General features: G+C 46.1%; 1 protein-coding gene across 1 annotated transcript; it reads right to left on the bottom strand.

Annotated features, from left to right (window-relative positions):
• Nucleotides 1–4,953: 4,953 nt before the first annotated feature.
• LOC123446730 (protein indeterminate-domain 16-like) lies at nt 4,954–9,298 on the bottom strand. Its single transcript, XM_045123282.1, has 3 exons — nt 8,795–9,298; nt 8,197–8,653; nt 4,954–5,772 (listed from the first exon to the last, which is right to left on the bottom strand). Exons 1-3 carry the CDS (start codon nt 8,982–8,984, stop codon nt 5,142–5,144), a joined length of 1,278 nt encoding a protein of 425 aa, XP_044979217.1. The 5' UTR covers nt 8,985–9,298; the 3' UTR covers nt 4,954–5,141.
• Nucleotides 9,299–21,779: the final 12,481 nt, after the last annotated feature.

The raw sequence follows: 21,779 nt of genomic DNA, 5'->3' as shown, positions 1-21,779 counted from the left end.
CCGTAGTTTCCAGTAGGATCCCGCTGCCACGGGAGGGATGGACAATAGATGTCATGTAAGTTCTTTTCCCTAAGCACGTATGACTACATACGGAATACATGCCTACATTAGATTGATGAACGGGAGCTAGCCACATATCTCTCCGTGTTATAGCTGTTAAATGATGAATCACATCCGTCACACTTATCCATCACCGATCCACTGCCTACGAGTCTTTTACTACTGGTCCTCGCTATGTTACTTTGCCTAGGCTTTTCCCTTGTTATAAGAGGGATTGGGCCACTTTGCTGCTACTGTTGCTACTGCTGTCACTACTGCTATTACTTATTACTTTGCTACTGCTGCTACTACTGTTCCTTACTACTCCACTGTTACTTGTTGCAAGACTTTGTTGGCGCCGTTGCCGAGGCTAGGTAAGAGGTACTGACAATCCCGTCAACCAAGGCTTTTTTCTGGCACCGTTCCTACCATACTAACTTGCTACTGATACTTTGCTTGCAGACACTAATCTTTCAGGTGTGGTTGAATTGGCAACTCAACTGCTAATACTTGAGAATATTCTTTCGCTTCCCCTTGAGTCGAATCAATAAATTTGGGTTAAATACTCTATCCTCGAAAACTGTTGCGATCCCATACGCTTCTGGGACATCAACTACTAGTATGCATAGCTATGGAACAAAAATAACAATGATGAACTAGAGTTGCTCCAAGTAATACTTTCATACTCAAGTTCGCCCTAATCCAATATACATGCTTTTATTCTTGCTTGGCAAACTATTTATACAACAACATAGAACAATACTTGTATTTACTGCAGATATACTTCTCCTGGCATCACAAAGTAGTAGCAACATAAAAAAAAAAGATGCCTGAAAAAAGATGTTAGTTGGTGAGTGGATGATGTCGCCATCGAGGTCCAGTTCGATGTCCTCCTTGTTCATGGAGGGAAGGCACCTATTGTATCCAAATCAAACAAACAAAATAAGCAAGGGTTGACATACAAAGAAAGCAACGATTCAAAACTTATAACACTATATGCTTCCCTCCTGCATATTCATAACATGTGTGTCATGTTCGTGGGTTCAAAATAGACACAACATATTTATGTTATATGGTTGATTATTCAAAGAAGTTAAACTAAGTGTCGGTCACCCAAAATTGAATTTCTTGCAATCCGAACAATAGCTAACGACAAGGAGATGGTTGCATACATACATATCCATGTGGTGGTAGCTAAATTAACCAAACTGGACCTCATCTTCCTGCTATGTTTGGTAACTAACTAAACAAATCCACCACAAAAAATTGGACTTGTTATACTAAAATTTGATACTAGCACATGAGTTGGTATACTAAAGCATGATATCAAGAGTGATGGCAACCTAAATTGATGGACTAAATTGAGGCAATGCAACAACAGCTCCCACTCCCATCCATCCATGAGAGAAGAGGGTATCTTGATGGCATCATGTGACCTTGACGAGCATTTGAGCATGCAGAGGAAGTCCATGGCATCGGGGGCTAGATCTGGCCCATGGTGTGGTGCATCCGCAAGGTTGATACCAAGAATAGAGAATAATTATATCAAAATCTGAGAAGGGGACACCAATCACTGCAATAAATGTCTCAAATATTGCATGTGGGTTTAGAAAATGCGGGGGGCTCGCATGTGCATGTGATGGCCTCCTCTAAGAGCACGAGAACTTTTGAGGCCAACGAAGCAACATGACCCGCACATCCTTCACAAACCGGACACATTCCCTCTCGATACCGAGAGACTAGCTCAGAGATGTTGTACTTTACAAGGGACCTCACATAAGGCTCATTCGAAATGTGCCTAAACTTTTACCACACCATATAGGGACCATGTGATGACGTAGTGTGAGATCCCGTGAATTTTCGACACCGTACCATTTTTCGAGGATTTATATGCATGCCACCGAGATAATTTCGAACCCCGGTGGCAGGGCTTTCCCCTTCCTTGTCTGCACAAGGCTTACGTATGTCGCAAAGACATCACATAGGATTTTCTTTTAAGCTTCTCGACATGATTTCTTGTGTCGCTTCGCAAATGTGCAAGCGTCGGTGTTGAAACCCTAGTAGTGCAATAAATGTCCCAAATATTGCACGGGGTTCGGAAAATGCACGGCCTGGAACATGTCATGCCTCTTTTGGGATCACGGGGAGTTTTGAGGCCAACGGAGTAACATGACCCGCACTTCCCTCACAAATCGGACACGTTCCCTCTCGATACCAACACGCTAGCTTGGAGATGGTGTAGTTTACAAGCAGCCTTAGGTGAGGCTTATTCGAAACACGTCCAAACTTTTACCACACACTACAGGGGTCATGTGATGACGTCGTGCCAGATCTCGAGGATTTCTGGCATCATGCAATTTTTCAAGGATTTATACGGTTGGATGATGCATGCCATTGAGGTAATTTCAACCATCGACGGCAGGTCCCGCTCCTCCCTCGTCTACACATGGCCTACACATGTCGCAAATATATCACATAGGATTTTCCATTGCCTTCTAGGCATGATTTCATGTACCGCCTCGCAGATCTACAATTTCCGGCATTGAAACCCTAGAAGTGTAATAAATGTCTCAAATATTGCATGCGAGTCCGGAAAATGTGGGGCGGGGGCTCGCACGTGTCATGCGATGGCCTTGTTTGAGAGCACGAGAAATTATGAGGCCAATGGAGCAACAGGACCCGCACTTCCTTCACAAATGAGACATGTTCCCTCTCGATACGAAGAGACTAGCTTGGAGATGGTGTAGTTTACAAGCGGCCTGAGGTGAGGCTTATTCAAAACACATCATAAATTTTACCACACCTTACACGGGCCATGTGATGATGTTGTGCTAAGACCCCAAGGATTTTTGACATCGTATGATTTTTAAGGATTTATACGGTTGGATCATGCATGCACCCAAGTAATTTCAACTCTCGTTGGTGCGGTCTACCCCTCCCTCATCTGCACAAGGCCTACACATGTTCCAAATACATCACATAGGATTTTCCATTCAGGTTCTCGGCATGATTTCATGTGCGGCCTCGTGCATCTACAATTTTCGGCGCTAAAACCCCAGTAGTGTAATAAATGTCTCAAATATTGCATGCGGGTCCGGAAGATGCAGGGGTTGGCACATGTCATGTGGTGGCCTCCTTTGAGATCACGAGAAGTATTGAGGCAAACAGAGCAACATGACCCGCACTTCCTTCACAAATCGGACATGTTCCCTCTCGATACTAAGAGACTAGCTCGAAGATGTTGTAGTTTACAAGGGACCTCACGTAAATCTCATTCGAAACAGGCAAAACTTTTACTAGACCCCACATGGATGATGTGATGACGTCGTGCCAGTTTGACCCAATGATCTAGCCCTTTGACGTTTACCGAACGACCTATGACCAATGGACATTTCCACGTGGTTGTCTTATGTTAGCCCATAGGAACAATCCAAAACAAATTTTGAGCCGAACCTATCAATATATTCCCTCCGGGTCGAACCTCCATCGCAATTTCCCCGTGTAAGTGCTCGCGACAGTGTCGTCTGTGAAAAGGGTTCACACCCCGAAACTGCGTGTTGGGTGTTTAAACCCACCACCACACTTGTACGAATGTATAAGGACCCGCTGCAAGTTTTGGTGGCATTGCTAATAACCTCGAAGGCCCTAGACAGGCGTAATCGTGACTAGTGTGACTCAAAAATCTAGGGGGTAGCTTTCTCTATTGCAACAAAGCATGAAAGTAATAATTAATATTTCATATTAAACACATGCTTTTTAAAACCTTGATTTTTTTATGCAAATAGATATAACTTTTGCCTCATTTCTTCAAGGAATGAAAAATATACAAACAAATCAAAACAAGAGGGTGTTGTTTGAATTTTTTTGAAGCAAACATGATTTAAGTTTGTTCAAGTTTCAAAACATGGTACACAAACAAATTCCTTTCCAGGTTTTGATCGAAAAACATATATAGTTTGTCAAAATCGATGCAAGTATGAATTAGTTGTGATTTTTGCAAAGTATAAGGATCTATTTGCAAAAGTACATGAGATCACATTTTAAACATTTTCAAAAACATAAGAAAAATTGTATATTTTCTACTCTATGAAGAATTCTATCCCAAATTAATATATAGTTTGTATATATTTAAGTTTAGCTAACTCACGTTCAACCGGTTTTTAAAACATGAAAAAAAATCTATACCGACGATCGTCGTTAGGATCGTCGGCATAGTTTTAACTACGTCAGCCTTCCGTCAGCTAATGGGTTGTATGTCGACGGTCACCGTCGGTGTCGATTGAAGCTATGCCCGATGGTTAATTCTTTGCCTACGATCACCATCTACGTAGAATAGAGCTATGCCGACGGGTAATCTTTACCAACGGTGCCTGTTGGCATAGCTCTAGCATTGCCGACGGTCTTGATATGCCAACGATTTTTGTGTGACCGTCGGCTTAGCTCAATCTATGTCATCGAGGACAGCATAGCTTTGACCGTAGGCATATTCACTGTTTCATGTAGTGGTCCGGGCCGGGCTGCCCATGGTCAGGTTACCCAAACTCAGTCGGTCGACGGACTCGATCCGAGGCGAGGAGACAGTATTCACGTTTAGCTTTGCCTAGCATTTTGTTCACGGACTGGCTGCGAGCGGTCCACAGTACTCACTTCAGCTGGATACTCGGCGTTTGTACTCCTTCCAGGTGCTATGGTTAGAAAGCGGAGGACACGGTGTCGATCGGAACGCCAGAGATGGGAAAGAAAGGCGAGATGCGGCAGCAAAGACAACAGGATGCGTTTCCTCAAAAAAAAAAAAAAAAAGCAACAGGATGCAGCATGCAGCATCCAGCGGGAGACAAAGGTGCATGTGGCCAGAATCTGGCGCCGTGGCCGTGCAAGTGCGTGGTAGAAGTTGTCAAAAGCATTGTTGTCAAATTTCTTAGAAGTCCGTTGATTAATTCGTAAACTTTACTGAACTGCAAAAGCGCATGCATATAATTAAGCGCACCCCGTAGCCACGACATCACGGGCCTTAGTTACGTAGTCACGCGAGCACGTATACGTTCGGTCGACGCGCGAACGTGAAGGTTTGTACATGCATGCATGGACGCCGCGCGCCGCCCCTACAGTCCCAACCCTCCTCCTCTCCTCAGGGCCTCGCAGGCCACCGCGGAGCCGCCGTGGCCGCCGTCACCGCCGCCGGCCGCGACGCCCATGTGCACCATGCCGAACGAGCGCTGCCGGCACGCGTGGCATGTGACCTGCGCGAGCAGCCGCGCGGCGTGGTCACGCAGCGCGCACGCTTTCTCCAGCTCGCCCCGGGCCCGCTGCCGCGCGCGCCGCGCCTCCTCCAGCGCGCGCTCCGCCGCCGCCGCCTCTTCCCGCGCCCGCGCCCGCTCGCCGTCCGCGGCGGCCTTCTCCTGCATGGCACGCATCAGCTCTTCCCGCCCTTCGTCGGCCGCGGCGGCGCCGGAGACGCCGTCCGAGGACGCGAGTGGGCCGATGGAGAGCTCCAGCTTGGTCGTCGCGTGGGGCTCGTGGGAGGCGGAGAATACGGTGGGCGCGGCGTTCAGCGGCGCCTTGGTAGCTACCGGGAGGAGCTGGAGCTCCGGCGGCGGCGTCGATGGCACCCCCGTAGGCGGATGCCTGGGAACGGCGGGCCGGAGCACAGGGAGCACCGACGGCACGGCCCCCGCGTCGCCGCGCATCCGGCCGGAGTTGCACGCGTCCTGGTGCTCGATGAAGCTCTCCACCCTGCAACACGAGCAGAGATCATTAGCTAGCATGCATTCGGCACTAACCAACACGACACACCCATACATAATCTGCACGAACGCCTACGCTCCGACCAGCCTGCCCCGTCGCCGTCGCACGTATATATGTCGCGGGAGAGTACGTACGTACGTGAGTACGTCCCATAATTCGCGACGTTAGGTGCGTATATGCATGCATGATTGGCCGGCCGGCCGGCCTCCCGCGCGATCGGTCGGACGATGGCGCCCATACGGCATTTCGGCGTTTGCGTGGAAGGAAAGCGACCACACGGGGGGCGAGGCATGTACCGATCGACCCGACAGACAAGGAGATGGATAGATCGTCGACGGGGCCTGGTGCCATCCAATCGGTCCAACAAGATACTGGTGGCGGTCTGGTTGGTGGAAGCGTGTACCGACGACCCCTCCGGCCGGGATGCATCGATCACTTCAGTTCTGGACGGGACCAAATGACGGTGTGATCGACCCATCGAGGTCGATGTGTGTGCTCACTGCACTGCACTGCACTGCACTGCACTCTACTGTACATGTGTACAGAGGGAAATACTGTTGATCCGAGCCCCATGGAGCCAGCCACGGCACACCAGCAAAGGGACCACGTACGCCACAAACTAGCCCGAGCACGACCCACACCCATCGAGCTGCACGCAACAGCTTGCTCATCTAAACCCTAAAAAAGTTACTAGAAAAAAAGTAAAAGTATTTGTATGTACTTCATTCAAACCTGGTGGATCTTCGGCAGAGGGAATGGGAGATTAACGTGTGCATGGGTGACTATCACTGTGTGCCCGGTCGGTGACAAGAGAGTGTGGCTGCAACCTGCAAGTGTCAATTATTAAAGTGGGGGGAGTACCCCAGTGCAGTGCTGTTGTGTTTTTATGCGGCTAGAGAAGAAAAAAAAGAGCATGCACATGGCCTCCTGTCCTGGCGCCCGTGTCCGACCGTGTGGCGAGCGATCGAGAGTGGTGCGCGCGCGCGCGCTCCCTTGTACTTTGGTGGATCAGGCGGGGTCCGAGGAACGGAGCAGCTTGTCTCTACCTGGCTAACTACTAGCTAGCCTGCCTAGTGCTGCTTGCTGTGGCCAGATCACTACCCGGTATGCACAGTTGTTCCTCTGCTCAGCGATACGTGACATCTAGGGCTTTCACACGCTATCCACAGTCAACATCTTTGACTCATACTACTATTCATGCAGGTACATGCATGTTAATACTGTATTTTTTTACAAAATGATATTGTGAAAATATTTCAAGTATTTCCACTTGACGGGCCAAACTGTCATTTTTCTCTAGTAACCGAAAAAGGACCACTATGTTAACACTTGTCCTTTTGGTGTCTTTAAAAAATTTGTGGCATGGGTTTGTACGACTACTGTGCACAGTACGTAGCTAGCCAGTGCGATTACGACTACATGCATGCGACTGGTTGACCTTTTCTTTTCTCCGCGGGGTTAACCATGCATGCAGCCAGTAGCCCATGAATTACATCCGTTAATAACCTTGTGCATCCCTCGCAAAAAAAAAAAAACAAGCAAAAAAAAAAAAAAAACTTGTGCCTGCTAATGGAGTACTACTACCTAATATCCTTTGAGTTGCTTCTTTGAGTGTTAAGCGAGTGGTAACATAATTAGAACGGTAGGTGCTTCTTTGAGTTGAGTTTACGGGAGCTATAAGCTAGCCTAACACAACACTGTTCTCTTTGAGGACTGAGGAGACAGTTTTTGGTCGATGTGCGGTCGCTTTCCCGTTGGAATTTTCGGTCCTACCGCGATCCGCCACCGAAATGATCATACGCCAGCACCCTAGCTTTGTTTTTTTTTAAAAAAAAAAATCTCTTTTTTTTCTTCTTGCATGGACATATGGATACTATGGAACCCACTCGACCTGGATATATGCCATCAGTTTCAGGTCCCTGTCCGCGTCCGTACAGAAAAACTCTACTTAGTAGCTACTAAAAATTGTGGTCAGCTAGCTAAACTATGGATCGATCAAACTCTAGTTAATTCATGTCGGCTGGCTACGCTCTTGTATGATCGCTTTGATCCTTTCTTTTGATTTGATGACGCAGTGGCAGCTCGTTAATTAAAATTAAAATTCTGAACTAACACCAAAGCTTTTGTCTTATATCCATCCACACACCCACCTATCGATGGATGGATGGATCGATCTCCATGGCTCTACTTCTCCCACAAAAAACATACTATATAATCAAGACCTTTGGTGTTCCGGTATATAATAACTCTAGTTCGTTCTCGTGCGACAAGTACGTATGATCGACGTACGTACGTCCCGACCCGCGGTGCATGATGCTGCAACTTACGAGTAGTTAGCTCGCGCGCGTCAGATGCATGAGGCATAGACGACGTATATAGAGGAGTAACGTCGTCGTCGTCGATGGTACGTACCGGGAGAAGACGCGGCCGCAGTCGCAGGAGTGGCCGCGGGTGCCGCAGGTCTTGAGGTGCGCCTTGTAGTCGGACTGGACGGCGTAGCCCTTGGCGCAGCGGGCGCACACCCACTGCCGCCGCCCGCCGTGCTTGCGCCGGAAGTGCTTCTTGATCCCCACCAGGTCGCCCAGCGCGTGGGCCGGGTCGTGGTGGAGGCAGCTCGGCTCGGGGCACACGAACACGCGCTTCCTCGGCACCGTCGTCGCGCCGGCCGCTCCCGCCGTGCCCGTGCCGCCGTCCTCCCCTGCCGACGGCGCCGGAGCCCGCTTCACCAGCCGCCAGGGGACCTTGTGCCGCCGCCGGTGCATCTGGAGGTTCTGCTCCCGCTGGAACCCCTGCCCGCAGATCTCGCACACGTACCGGTCCGACTCCAGCAGCGTCCTCGGCGTCAGCGCCACCACCTCCGCATCAGGGTCTGGATAATAATGTACCAAATGCACATGTGTGTGCGTACGTAAGTGTCAGCCAATGAATCCATGGCGCACTAACAAGGTGCTGACCGATCCATACATGATCGATCGGTCCACATATATACGTTATGATCCACGTTACGTACCTGGCGTGCCGGGAGGGCGCCTCTTGCGCTTGGCGGGGGAAGGCTGGTCGGTGGCCGGCGGAGGCGGCGCCAGGGGCGGCGGCGGCGGCGGCTGCGTCTGCTGCAGCTGCTGCAACTGCTGGGAGGAGGGGGAGGACGAGGAGGTGGAGGAGGAGGCCAACATTTGGTGGTGGCTCTTGACTAGTGCCATAAGTGTTGGGGGCTTTCTTCTTCTTGTTGTTGTTTTAAGGGCTAGCCCTTACTAGCTACGTACGTGAGTAGCCTTGCACACAACCGGCTACGTTGCCTTGGCCTCGGCCTCGGCCTTTGGCTTGCTTCCTTTCCCTCTTCTCTTTTTGCTCCTTAGTGGGATAGGGGTGCCAACGGAGGCTTTATGGGGTGGAAAGGTGAAGGTGCATTGTGCTTGTGTTGTAGAAAGGCTTGGGGCATGAGGGGATCATATATAGCTAGGGGAGGGGTGGGGAGAGAGGGTGAAAAAAAGGGCTTTGTCTATATCTCTTTGCTTGCTTTTGTGCTTGCTGCATCGGTGCGTGGGTGTGGCTCCCTTTCTTTGAAGGGGGAATGTGTCTCATATACTCATTGGATGGGCAGCTTTTATCAAGGCTTTGTTTGTTTGTTTTGGTGGTTTTTAAAGATGGGATCATGTGACTAGTCTCCCCTGCCAATCTCATGCCCGCAATTAATGGGATACATGCTTGCTTAACTGCTTGATTGATAAGATCAGCTCTTCAATTGCATGTGTTTGATGGTTTATCAACTCTCTCTCTTTCTCCTTCCTCAGACAGGAGTTAGGCAGGGACATGGGACTTCACCCTATAACGCAGTCTTTATTATATACAAGATACAGTATATGGAAATAAAGACTTTTTTTTAGAAAAAGTCGACCTCTACATCAATAGATGTATGCAGTCATTTATTTAACAAATCCACAAACATGTCCGCAATACAACAAAAAGTGACCCAAAGTGTTGAAAGGAATAAACATCAAAAAAGCCACAACCGGCTGAAATAGGCCTAGATGACTAACCACCTATCATATTACTCGACTGTCATCCAAACCGGTTGTAGATATCTCGAGCTACCATCTCCCAACAGGCACACCGAGTAATCAAAGGCTCCCTGGCTTCCGCATGAGTGAGTAACGACCACATACGGATCATGGCAGTGGCTCTGTAGATAACCTGCAAAAAGTTAATAGAACTTTGTCTGTTAAGCATAAAATCATTCATGTGCTTCCGTATAGCCCAAAGTAATGCACATACTCCCAACCGTATGTGCTTTGCAGTGTTTATCTCTATCCCATTTAACCACGTCCCGAATAACGTGTGTATACTATTAGGAGGGTTGATATTAAAGGCTATATGAAGTGAGCGCCATAGGATCCTAACCATCGGACATTCAAGAAAGAGGTGCTTGATAGTTTCGTTGTGATCACAAAAGCTGCATCTTTGACTACCTGCCCAATTACATTTTGCCAAATTGTCATTCATTAGAATAACTTCTTTGTGAACAAACCACACGAAAACCTGTATTCTTAACGAGACCTTGACCTTCCAAATATGAATTGACTTTCGTATTGGCACTATATCTATGAGATCTAAATACATAGATTTTACCGAGAAAATGCCATTCCTGTTCAACTTCCAATGAACACTATCTTGCAAATCAGAGAGATTGATGTTCATCAACCGTCTGACAAGATGCAGCCACTCATTCCACCGATCACCAACTAAAGACCTTCGAAATTGTATATTTAGAGGCACAAACCGTAATACTGTAGCAACATAAGCTTCTTTACGTTGAACAATATTATATAGGTGAGGATACTCGATGGCGAGAGGCGTCTCCCCTAACTACGTATCCTCCCAGAATCTCGTCGACTCTCCGTTTCCAATGATAAACTTGGTTCTTTGGAAAAAGATTGCTTTCGTCCTCATCAAGCCTTTGCAAAACAGTGAATCATTTGGTCTGACTATAACCTAGGCTAAGGTCTTATTTTGTAGGTACTTGTTCCTAAGAATTTGTACGCACATGCCTTCATTTTCCACAAAAAGTCTGAGCAGCCACTTGTTGAGAAAACATCTATTTTTAACCTCTAAATTCTCCATCCCTAGGCCCCTTGCTCCTTTGGTCTACAAATGATATCCCATCTAGTAAGCCGATACTTTCTCTTGATCTCATCAGTCTGCCAGAAGAATCGTGATTGATAAAAATCCAACCGTTTTTGCACCCCAACCGGTATCTCAAAAAAAGAAAGGAGGAACATCGTCATACTCATTAACACTGAGTTAACGAGTATGAGCCTACCCCCATAGGATGAGAGCTTGCCATTCCAGCAACTTAACTTTTTTTCAAATCGATCCTCGATACATTTCCACTCCTTATTAGAGAGCTTACTGTGATGAACGGGAATACCCAGATAGCTGACAGGTAGATTTCCACATTCACACCCGATGAATTTTTTGTAAGCATCTTGTTCGTCTTTGGCCTTCCCGAAGCAAAACAATTCACTTTTATTGAAGTTTATCTTCAAACCCGATAATTGTTCGAATAAGCATAAAATGAGTTCCATGTTTCTCACCTTCTCCACATCATGCTCCATAAAGAGAACCATGTCGTCAGTGTATTGTAGAATGGACACTCCACCATCAACTAGATGTGGCACAAGTCCACCCACTAGGCCTTCCTCTTTAGCCCTTCCTATCATAATTGCCAACATATCTGCGACAATGTTGAACAAAATAGGAGACATAGGACCCCCCCTGTCTGAGACCCTTATGCATTTGGAAATAGTGTCCTAAATCGTCATTCACTTTCACTCCAACGCTGCCTTTTTATAAAGGAATCGGCATGCTTCCTCCATAGCTCGTCAAAACCCTTTATACGTAAGGCTTGCTACAAGACAGACCATTTAACTTTATCATAAGCTCTCTTGAAATTCACTTTGAAGATAACCCATCAAGTTTCTTCGAATGGATTTCATGCAAAGTCTCATGCAAAACCACCACCCCTTCTAAAATGTTGTGGCCTTGCATGAAAGCAGTTTGAGTTGGTTGCACCATGGAATGTGCAATCTTTGTCACCCTCTTCATTCCCACCTTAATGAAAATTTTAAAGCTGACATTGAGTAGGAAAATAGGACGGAACTGCTCAATGCGCACCGCCCGCTCCTTGTTTGGCAACAACATTGTGGTGTCGAAGTTAAGGTGGAAAAGTTGCACATCTCCATTGAACAGATCATGGAACATTGACATAAGATCATCTTTAACTATATGTGAGCATCTTTTATGAAACTCAGCAAGAAAGCCATTCGGTCCAAGAGCTTTGTTATTTTTCATTTTAACTATGGCATCAAACACCTCTTTCTCCGTAAAAGGTGCGGATAAAATCTCATTCTCGTCATTTTCGAGCTGAGGAATATCCGAAATCAAACGCTCATCCATAGAGATAAAACTTACATCTCGCGCCCCAAAGAGTTGTTTATAGTAATCTGAGATATACAACTTTAGCTTCTCATGACCTACGATTGTACCCTCATCTTGCTCAAGCTTCAAAATTTTCTTTTTTATATTTTCCCATTTGCAATCGGATGGAAAAACTGAGTGTTGTCATCGCCCTAAACGACAACCCGTACTTTAGCTCTAAGTGCCCATTTCATTTCTTCTTCTCGAAGGAGCTCACGTACTCTATGCTTTACCTCGTTTTTCGATGCCCTTTCATTCGCATGTAATAAACAAGTCTCGACTTTATGATCGAGGTCATCTATAAGTTTGAGAAGCCTCTCCTTCTCTACCTTATAAATACCAAACACATTCTTGGCCCCAGCCCCTCAAGAACGGTCTCAAGTGCCTAATTTCATTCTGCCATCTTTCAATGTTTATGACCATCTGCCATCAAAATTATCGTTATTCCTTTCCTCCCTTCTCCGAATAATGTTAAAATCATCCCAACCAAAATAGGTAATCTTTCATCGTAGATACGCGATAGATCTGCAAGGAAATCCGGTTTGAGCTCTAGTTAAGCTTCTCCATATACAACTACTAGTGCCCATTGAAACCCATCACTCTTAGACCGAACCCTGAATTTAACAACAAACTCGCTAAATAACATTTCTCTCACTTGAAGAGTCTCGCATTTAACTCCAAGTAAGATCCCATCAGACCTTCCTCTTGGAGGGAGACAGTACCAATCAAAGTCTAGACCTCCTGATAAGGTGCTTAGAAATTGAGAGGTAAAATTATCACGCCATGTCTCCATTAATACAATAAAATCCAAGCTATGCTTAGTGTTGCCTCCGCAAGGAACCTTCTTTTAGCCAAGTCCTTTAGACCTCTCCTATTCCAAAAGATTCCTCTTATCCTTCATCATTGAACTTTTTTGCAGTCCAAAATCTAGCACTTCTATGCACCGCGGATGTCGGATACACCTTCCGTTTCCTCGGTCATTTTGGTTTCTCTTGTCCAATGCTACCTATTGAGCTTGCGTTGGTTTTCCCTTGAAGAGGAAAGGGTGATACAGCAAAGTAGATAAGTATTTTCCCTCAGTTTGTTGAGAACCAAGGTATCAATCCAGTAGGAGGAACAAGCAAGGCCCCTTCTTTTTTTTGGTGGGCATCTTTGGCCTCTTTTATTTTTTTGTGGGCTTTGGTGGCTTCTTTATTTTTTGTAAAGTCCGGAGACTCATCCCAACTTGTGAGGGAATCATAGCTTCCACCATCCTTTTCTCGCATGGGACAATGCTCTAATAATGTAAATCATCACACTTTTATTTACTTAAAACTCAAAGATTACAACTCGATACCTAGAACAAAATATGACTCTATAAGCAATATGGAAGTGATGGTGCGTGTCATAAAAAAGACAGAATGATGGTTTTGCATGGCAATATATATCCGAATGGCTATGAAAATGCCATAATGGTAGATATGGTGGCTGTTTTTAGGAAAGTATATGATGGCTGTTTTGAGGAAGGTGGGTTTAATGTACCTGCGAAAGTTGCGCGGTACTAGAGAGGCTAGCAAAGGTGGAAGGCTGAGAATGCGTATATTCCATGAATTCAACATTAGTCATAAATAATTCACATACTTATTGCAAAAGCCTATTAGTTATCGAAGGAAAGTATTAGACGCATGCCCCTAGGAGAAGGGTTGGTACGAGTTAACCATCGCGCGATCCCGACTTCCACACATAGGTTGAAAATCATTGAATAAATCATGCTCAGAGCATATCACATAAAGGTTCACCATACGTGCATGCTACGAGAATCACAAGCTTTCACACAAGTATTTCTTCCAATTCAAAATTACTTACTAGCATGAATCTCATATTACCATCTTCATATCTCAAAACTATATGCAAGGAATCAAACTTCTCGTCATATTCGATGCACTTAATATGAAAGTTTTTATTGTATCCCTCTTGGATGCCCATTATATTAGGACTAAATTCATAACCTAAACCAATTACCATGATATTTAAGGAACTCTCAAAATGATATAAGTGAGGTACGAGAGTTTAATAATTTCTATAAAATAAAACACCGTCGTGCTCTAAAAGATATAAGTGAAGCACTAGCTAGAGCAACATTGCCTAGCTCAAAAGATATAAGTGAAGCACATAGAGTATTCTAATAAATTCACGATTTAGCGTGTCTCTCTCAAAAGATGTGTGCAGCAAGGATGATTGCGGCAAACTAAAAAATAAAGACTCATATCATACAAGACGCTCCAAGCAAAACACATATCATGTGGTGAATAAAAATATAGTCTCAAGTAAATTTACCGATGGATTGAAATCATGAATATAAGAATTCAGAGAAGGTTCAAATAATATTCATAGATAATCTGAACATAAACCCACAATTCATCAGATCTCGACAAACACACCTCAAAAGAGTATTACATCGGATAGATCTCCATGAAGATCATGAAGAACATGGTATTGAAGAACAAAGAGAGAGAAGAAGCCATCTAGCTACTAGCTATGGACTGTAGGTCTGTGGTGAACTACTCACACATCATCGGAGGGGCAATGGGGTTGATATAGATGCCCTCCGTGATCAATTCCCTCTCCGGAAGATTACCAGAAAATGCTCCTAGATTGGATCTCATGGGAACAGAGGCTCTCGGCGGCGGAAAAGTATTTTGTCGTCTCTTTTTGGCAATGGGGGAATATTTGGGAATTTATAGGACGATGATTAGGGTTAGGAGACCTGCAGGGGGGCCACAAGCCAGGGGGCACGACCCCCCTAGGGCGCGCCCTGCAGGCTTGTCGCCTCCCGACAGGTGTCCTGCCCCCTACTCCAAGTCTGGCAGGTTTCTTCTGGTCCAAGAAAAATCATTCCAAAGATTTTATTCCGTCTGGACCCTGTTTAATATTCCTTATGTGCAATACTCACAAACATGGAAAAACAGAAACTGGCACTAGGCTCTAGATTAATAGTTTAGTCCCAAAAATAATATAAAATAGCATATTAATGCATATAAAACATCCAAAACAGATAATATAATAGCACAGAACAATCAAAAGTTATAGATACGTTGCACACATATCACCCAACAGCCTGATCCATATAACCGGGCTGCGGCGAAACAAAATTCTCAGTTTGTAGAGAAGCCATATACTCCTCTATACCACTCACTACCTTCACCTCATTCGAAGGAGCAAGATCCTCACATAGAGAATTTAACGTATCAATCCCTAGTGCATTAATATCAGAATCTTTCATTGGTTTCGCTCCCGCTAAATTTTGAACTAAGTCCAAGGCCCTATCAACCTCTAAATCAAGCAGCTCATTGATAGAGTTTGAAATTTCTTTACCCATATTACCCAGCGAGACACCAAGTAAATCAGCATTATCCATAATTTCTTGCTTAGAAAAATAAAGAATAGAATGTGATGTATTAACTATCATACATGTCATCGCTTCGACGTCTCGCAGCTTTGCCGCCCGCATAGCTTGACCCATGTGCAGGTCATCAACATTTGGTTGAGCCTGAAGCCTCGGACTCGGCCTTCTGTCAGCACTTGCCGAATTCGGAATCCCTCCAAAAGCGATGACATCGTCGGAAGAGTGCATATTTGGAACTTGGCCACCACCCACACATCCCACTATGCCCGACTTAGACGTCCGCTTGTTGAAGCTTGCCTCAAAAGGCCCAGCAGGGAGGTACAACCGTGAACCCAGAGAAACAGAACTAGCAGCCATGCTCCCCATGGCACGAAGTGATCCCGGGAAAGGGTGTGGAGACACATGCGAGTGGCCAGCCGTGGCCAAACTCTGCCTTTTAGTTGCAGAAGAAAACGAGTGAACCTCCTTTGCTCCCTGCCCAGCACTCATCACCGGCGAAGCAACCGATGCTATCAGCCCATAATTACTCGGTCCTACGAGATACCCATGAAGGGACACCGAAGGTAAGTGACGCGCGGGTTCCAGCAATGTCCGACCGTCACCATCCCGGGACTCCCCCACCAGAGATGCGTCCATAAGCGACATAGGTGGCAGCACCAGCTCCTCCGTGTCACCTGCCTTGACCCTATGAATCCAACGCCGACTCGGTGCAGAAGCAACACCAAATGAGCCGAACTTCAGCTCATTCACTAGCGTGGAAACCAACGCAACTCCCTTACCATTAGTGGAAGAAACCAACTAGTTAGGTCCACGCTGCCTTCCTTTAGAACCATCAGACAGACTATGATCCACATTATTGTCTTTCGGCCCAGCTCCATCATCCTCGTCCACCATATGCATATCCTTGTTACCAACATTGTAATAAAAAAATCGGTGGACTTTCAATCTCAATCTAAAGGGTGCATCTCATGCCCGCATAAGTCCAAATAACCTCACCCGAAACAAGATCAGTGTCAACTACACTAACCAACAGTCTCGCCACACCATTTGCACGAGTGAATGGCATGTCGACTTGTTCCTTCTTACAAATGAGCAATCCCAAACTCCAAGTAACCAGGAAGTTATTAAGGGGTTTCAATGGTGCTCCCAAGAATCTGACCAAAATCTGCAGCATGGGTGAACCTTGCGGCTCCTTGCTCTTCCACGTGTCAAACTCAAACATGCAGTTGCTGTTTGGCACTCTACTCATTCCGAACTTGAGTAGACACGCAAGATCCTCCCGCGTAGGGAAAACCACCTTGAACACATTGTCAGCAAGCCTGACTGGTGCCCATTGGAAGCTTGAAGAAACCAACTCACGCGGCTGCTGCACAATCTGTTCCTTAGTCATCGTGATACTCATGACAGTTACAGTGCTAGTCAAGGAGCTGTCCACCACATGAACCTCCGACGTCGCAGTCGGTGACTCGAAGAACATTAGCTCAGGACAATGAAGTCCATAAATTGTGACCACCAGCATCGGTCCGACCGTAAGAAGACACTTTCAAGCTCCATGTTTTAGCCTGAGACATAAATCACACAACTCAGCTTACACTCAGCCACAAAATGCCTAGCCTCACCACAACGATAGCAGGTCATCTTCTTCTTTTTTCGAGCCCACTTGAAAGCTCGATCACCCCCTTGGGTTTGTCGTTCGTCGGTGTGTGGTCATCAACCAAATCAGAAACCTTGGTCGATGGTGGCACTTTAACCTCAGCAAGGGCTTTAAAAGTGGCTAGCTCCGCCCCTGACAGCCCTGGTGCGTTTGCGCCGCTCGCTGCATCCAAGGGAACCGGCTTGCCGACAACAGTCGCCACCACAGTAGGCCTCTTTGGTGGAAACAGTGGTCTAGGCTTTCTGCCCCCTCCCCTACCGCCCCAAGCTGGACGATACCCACCTTGCTGCGAGTTAGGTGGCCCCGAGGATCCATTAACAAAGTTGCGTGAAGGTCTGTTAAACCCTCTTCCGGCTCCGTCGTTGCCCTGCCAAGATCCACGACCTCCACCCGTTGAAGAAGATCCACGGTGTTGCCCATCGCATAGGAATTAAAGCCGTCATCACCCCATTGACCACAAGGCTGCTATCGGTCGCTGTCCGCTTGCCTGCCACCGCCGCCAACATCAGCACTACCTCTGCCAGCCTCAGCCTGTGGTTCTTATGGAAATAAATACTTGCTTCAATAATTGTTTAGAATTTTATGCATTTTCTATTTATCGGGGCCTTCCATCTAACCATCCACATTTCTGAACCCTAATCATTATCAAGATAGATCGATACCAACTTTCTTCAACAAGGAGCTTAACGCTTTTTGACTATCGTATTTAGAGCCACCAGGGTACACTGTTAGGATGATGTGGCTGATTTTTTAGGCTAATTGTTAGTAGAAGCATAAGGAGCACCTATTACTCAGGCACCCTAAAAGGCGATCACTTTTCCAAGGACCACTAGATCTTGATCCAACGACAAGAAATGGATAAGGGCATTGTTCATATTCAACCTCACATTCTTCTTCCTCCCGTGAAACCGCTGGCCTACTCAACTCCATCTGCCTGCCACTGCCAGCCACGGCTAGTGGCACCCGCACCCTCGCCTCGCTGCCCTCCTCTCAACCTCCCCCACCATTGTGACCATCGTTTTCGTTGGCTTGCATTCGTCCATAGCTCGGCCCCGCCAGGATCGATGCTTGTTACTGCCGCTGCTCACGCCGCCCTTGAATTGGGCCTCGCGCTTTGCATAAAGTGACTGACGCAAAGACAAATTTTAGGTACCTCATGTTTAGCAAATGTACAAAAAATATATGTACCACGTTTGATCATGCCAACCTTGGATATATGTAGCTTCACATTAATCTTCGCTCACCTATACGACATCCTAGCAGCCTTTAACAAAAAATCCTGGCATCTCCTTCTTCTCCTTATCAGCCTTCTCCTGGTCTTCGATGATCCATAAGAACCACCTGATGAGGAACGTTGCATGAGAAACAAAAAAATTCCTAACAGCACCCAAGACCTATCTATGGAGATGTATATCTATGTGCGGGGGAGTACATCTACATATCCGCTAATGTAGGATCGAAAGTATGTCTAGAGGGGGGGGGTGATTAGACTACTTGACAAGATAATTTTTTTGCCTTTTCCCAATTTTATTTGAGAGGCAGCTACAAGAGTTATAACAAGTCAAGTACACCCTACACATGCAAGTCTAATAGTATAGCAGCGGAAACTAAAACATGCAAGTGTAAAGTATAGGAGTAAGGTAGGGAGATCAAACGCATGAGGTTGACACGGCGATTTTTGGCATGGTTCTGATAGGTGCCGCTATCGTACGTCCATGTTAGTGGAGACTTCAACCCACGGAGGGTAACAACTGCGAGAGTCGATGGAGGAATCCACCCACGGAGGGTCCACAAAGAAGTAGCCTTGGCTATTCCACCACGGCTTCCGTCCACGGAGGACTAGCCTTACTCACGGTAGATCTCCACGAAGTAGGCGATCTCCTTGCCCTTACAAACATCTTGGTTCAACTCCACAACACAAAGTAGGAGGCTCTCAAGCGACACCTAACCAATCTAGGAGGCACCACCCTCCAAAAGATAATAGATGTGGTAGATCAATGAACTCCTTGCTCTTGTGCTTCCAAAGACAGTCTCCTCAACACAAATCACTCTCTCACAGAATATGCATGGGTAGGAGAGGTTGATTTGGCGGAAAGCAGTTTGGGGAGGCTAGAGATCAAGTTTCAAATGATAGGATTGGAATATCTTGGTCTCAACACATGAGTAGGTCGTTATCTCTCGGAAAATGGATCTGGCAATGAAGTGTGTGTGTTCTGAATGCTTCTCCAACGAAAGAGAGGTGGGTGAAGGGGGTATATATAGGCAACAACCAAAATCCAACCATTACACACAAAAGGGCAAACTCGGTAACACCGAAGTTGAAAACTCAGTGGTACCGATTAGCACAAAGGTGTGAACTTTTGAATCTCGGTGAGACCAATATATGAAACTCCGTGGCACCGAAAAGGTGACTAACGGTCAGATGGCCAAACTCGGTGGCATCGATACTCCTCGAAAATTCTGTTTTTGTTATCTTGGCAACATAATGTTGGTCACACTGAAGTCGGTAGCACCGACTTGGTTCCTCAACCAATCTAGTCACGGGGATGCACAAGTGGGCCACAAGCCCTGGAGGCGCGGGCACCCCCCTGGCCGCGCCTACCAGGCTTGTGGGGCCCACGTGTCCCTCCTCCACTTATTCCAGCTCCCATCTCCTTCTCCTACCTCCAGAAAAATTCATTCTACAACTCAAACCCGTGTTCTTGCTCTTCTTGCTGCAATTTTCGGTCTCCTTGTGTAAAGCCCCATTAACCAAACTGTTTTGGGGGAATTGTTCTTTGGTATGTGACTCCTCCATTGGTCCAAATAGTTTTTGCTCTAATGCCTTATTCGTTGCGTATTTTTGCTGCCTTGGTGACCCTGTTCTTGAGCTTTGCATGCTAATTTTAGCTGGTCCCAAGTAGTTTTGATGCGTGATATGGCCTCTAGGCACTTGTCGGAGTAGTTGCTATGAGTTTCATTGAGCCTTGTTCACTTTTCCTTTGAGTTACAATTTTTTTCCAGAAAAGGAAGATGTTCAGGAGAAACTATCATGGTGGTTCCTCAAGCAAGAGGGGTCCGTGTCTCGCGATTCGAGAGCCCGATCCTTACCAACCGAGGAACGCACAGGTACAACCATGTGAATGGCCTTCTGATGAATTCATGATTGATGCAGGTTACAAAGACGAGTTTGATACACTTTTTCACAACGTCGGGCTCGAAGAATTCATCTTCGATAAATGTGAACAGTATACTACTCTCACTGCCTCTTTTGTTCGTAGATTCAAATTTTCAGCTCGCCGTGACACATCCGTACTGTTTGATCTCTATGACAAATCGTATACCATGGATTTAGAGGACTTCAATAGAATTTGCAAGATACCTGATTGTGGTAGTCTCAGTGATCCTCCTAAATCTTCGGTTAGAGATTTTTTCTCTAGTATAACTGTTGGAGAAACTAGAGATATTACGCAGGCTACCATGGGGAGCATTCATTTTCCTGCCTTGCATTACTTTGCCCTCTTCATAGGTAGATGCATTAACGGCAAGATCGAGCATTGTCACCTCTGCGCACCTGACCTTAGTATTCTTAAGAGCGCAGTGACGGGTGATAGAAGTTTCAACATGGGATCTATAATAGCAAGGAGGCTGAATAATAATGCTAATGAAGGGGGTTTCTTTGGTGGGATCTATGCCACTCGCATAGAAAATTTTCTTGGAGTACCCATCCGCGAAGGAGATCCCCCGCTCCATACAGCTTTCCTTGATCGCGCCGCTGTGACACGCTATCAGTTCCTTGAGAGGGATAATGAATCCCTCCTATACCGGTTAATATTTAACCGACAACGTGTTTTCCATATTACCCTTCCTGCTCTTGCCTTCTTTGACTTTCAGGTAAAACGGAGATATTACATAACCAGAGGAGAGGGGGAGGAGTACGAGAGGGAGGCAAAGGTTGCTTGCCTCCATGAGGCAGCTATTTAGACGGTAGCTACAGCGCTCCCGTACAACCCCCATTGTGATTTTGGGTATCACCCGGACCATCCATGGGAGTATACCAACTTAGGGAAAAAGCCTAAGCTTGGGGGAGTACGTGTTTCTCACCGACTTTATATTCATGCTTACACTTTCACTTTGTTAGTCGGTGTTCACACTTTGCCACTGTATCATCCATGCTAGTTTATTTCTTTTTCTCGCTTTCTTCTCGTGTGTTTGTCTAGTTTGAGAAAACCCAAAAAGATTTCCCGTTCTTCTTTTGCTTGTTGGGAGCTTTCCCGTGTAAATAGTTTTCTTTTTCTTTGGGTCAAGGTAGAAGACCATGGTTAAAATGTTTAGTGGCTCTCGCATGCATCTCTGTTTATCTGTCAAAAAGCCATATTACTTTGTCTTCTCCTTTGTGTTTGCTTGCAGATTCCAGCTTAGTCCAATGCACAAGCACTCTTATTATTGTTCACATCATTCGGTCGTGCAAGTGAAAGGCAATAATGACGATATATGATGAAG

This window comes from Hordeum vulgare, chromosome 4H (genome assembly GCF_904849725.1).
Source record: "Hordeum vulgare subsp. vulgare chromosome 4H, MorexV3_pseudomolecules_assembly, whole genome shotgun sequence".
In the NCBI taxonomy this organism is placed as follows: domain Eukaryota; kingdom Viridiplantae; phylum Streptophyta; class Magnoliopsida; order Poales; family Poaceae; genus Hordeum; species Hordeum vulgare.
This window is presented reverse-complemented; position numbering and strand designations above follow the sequence as displayed.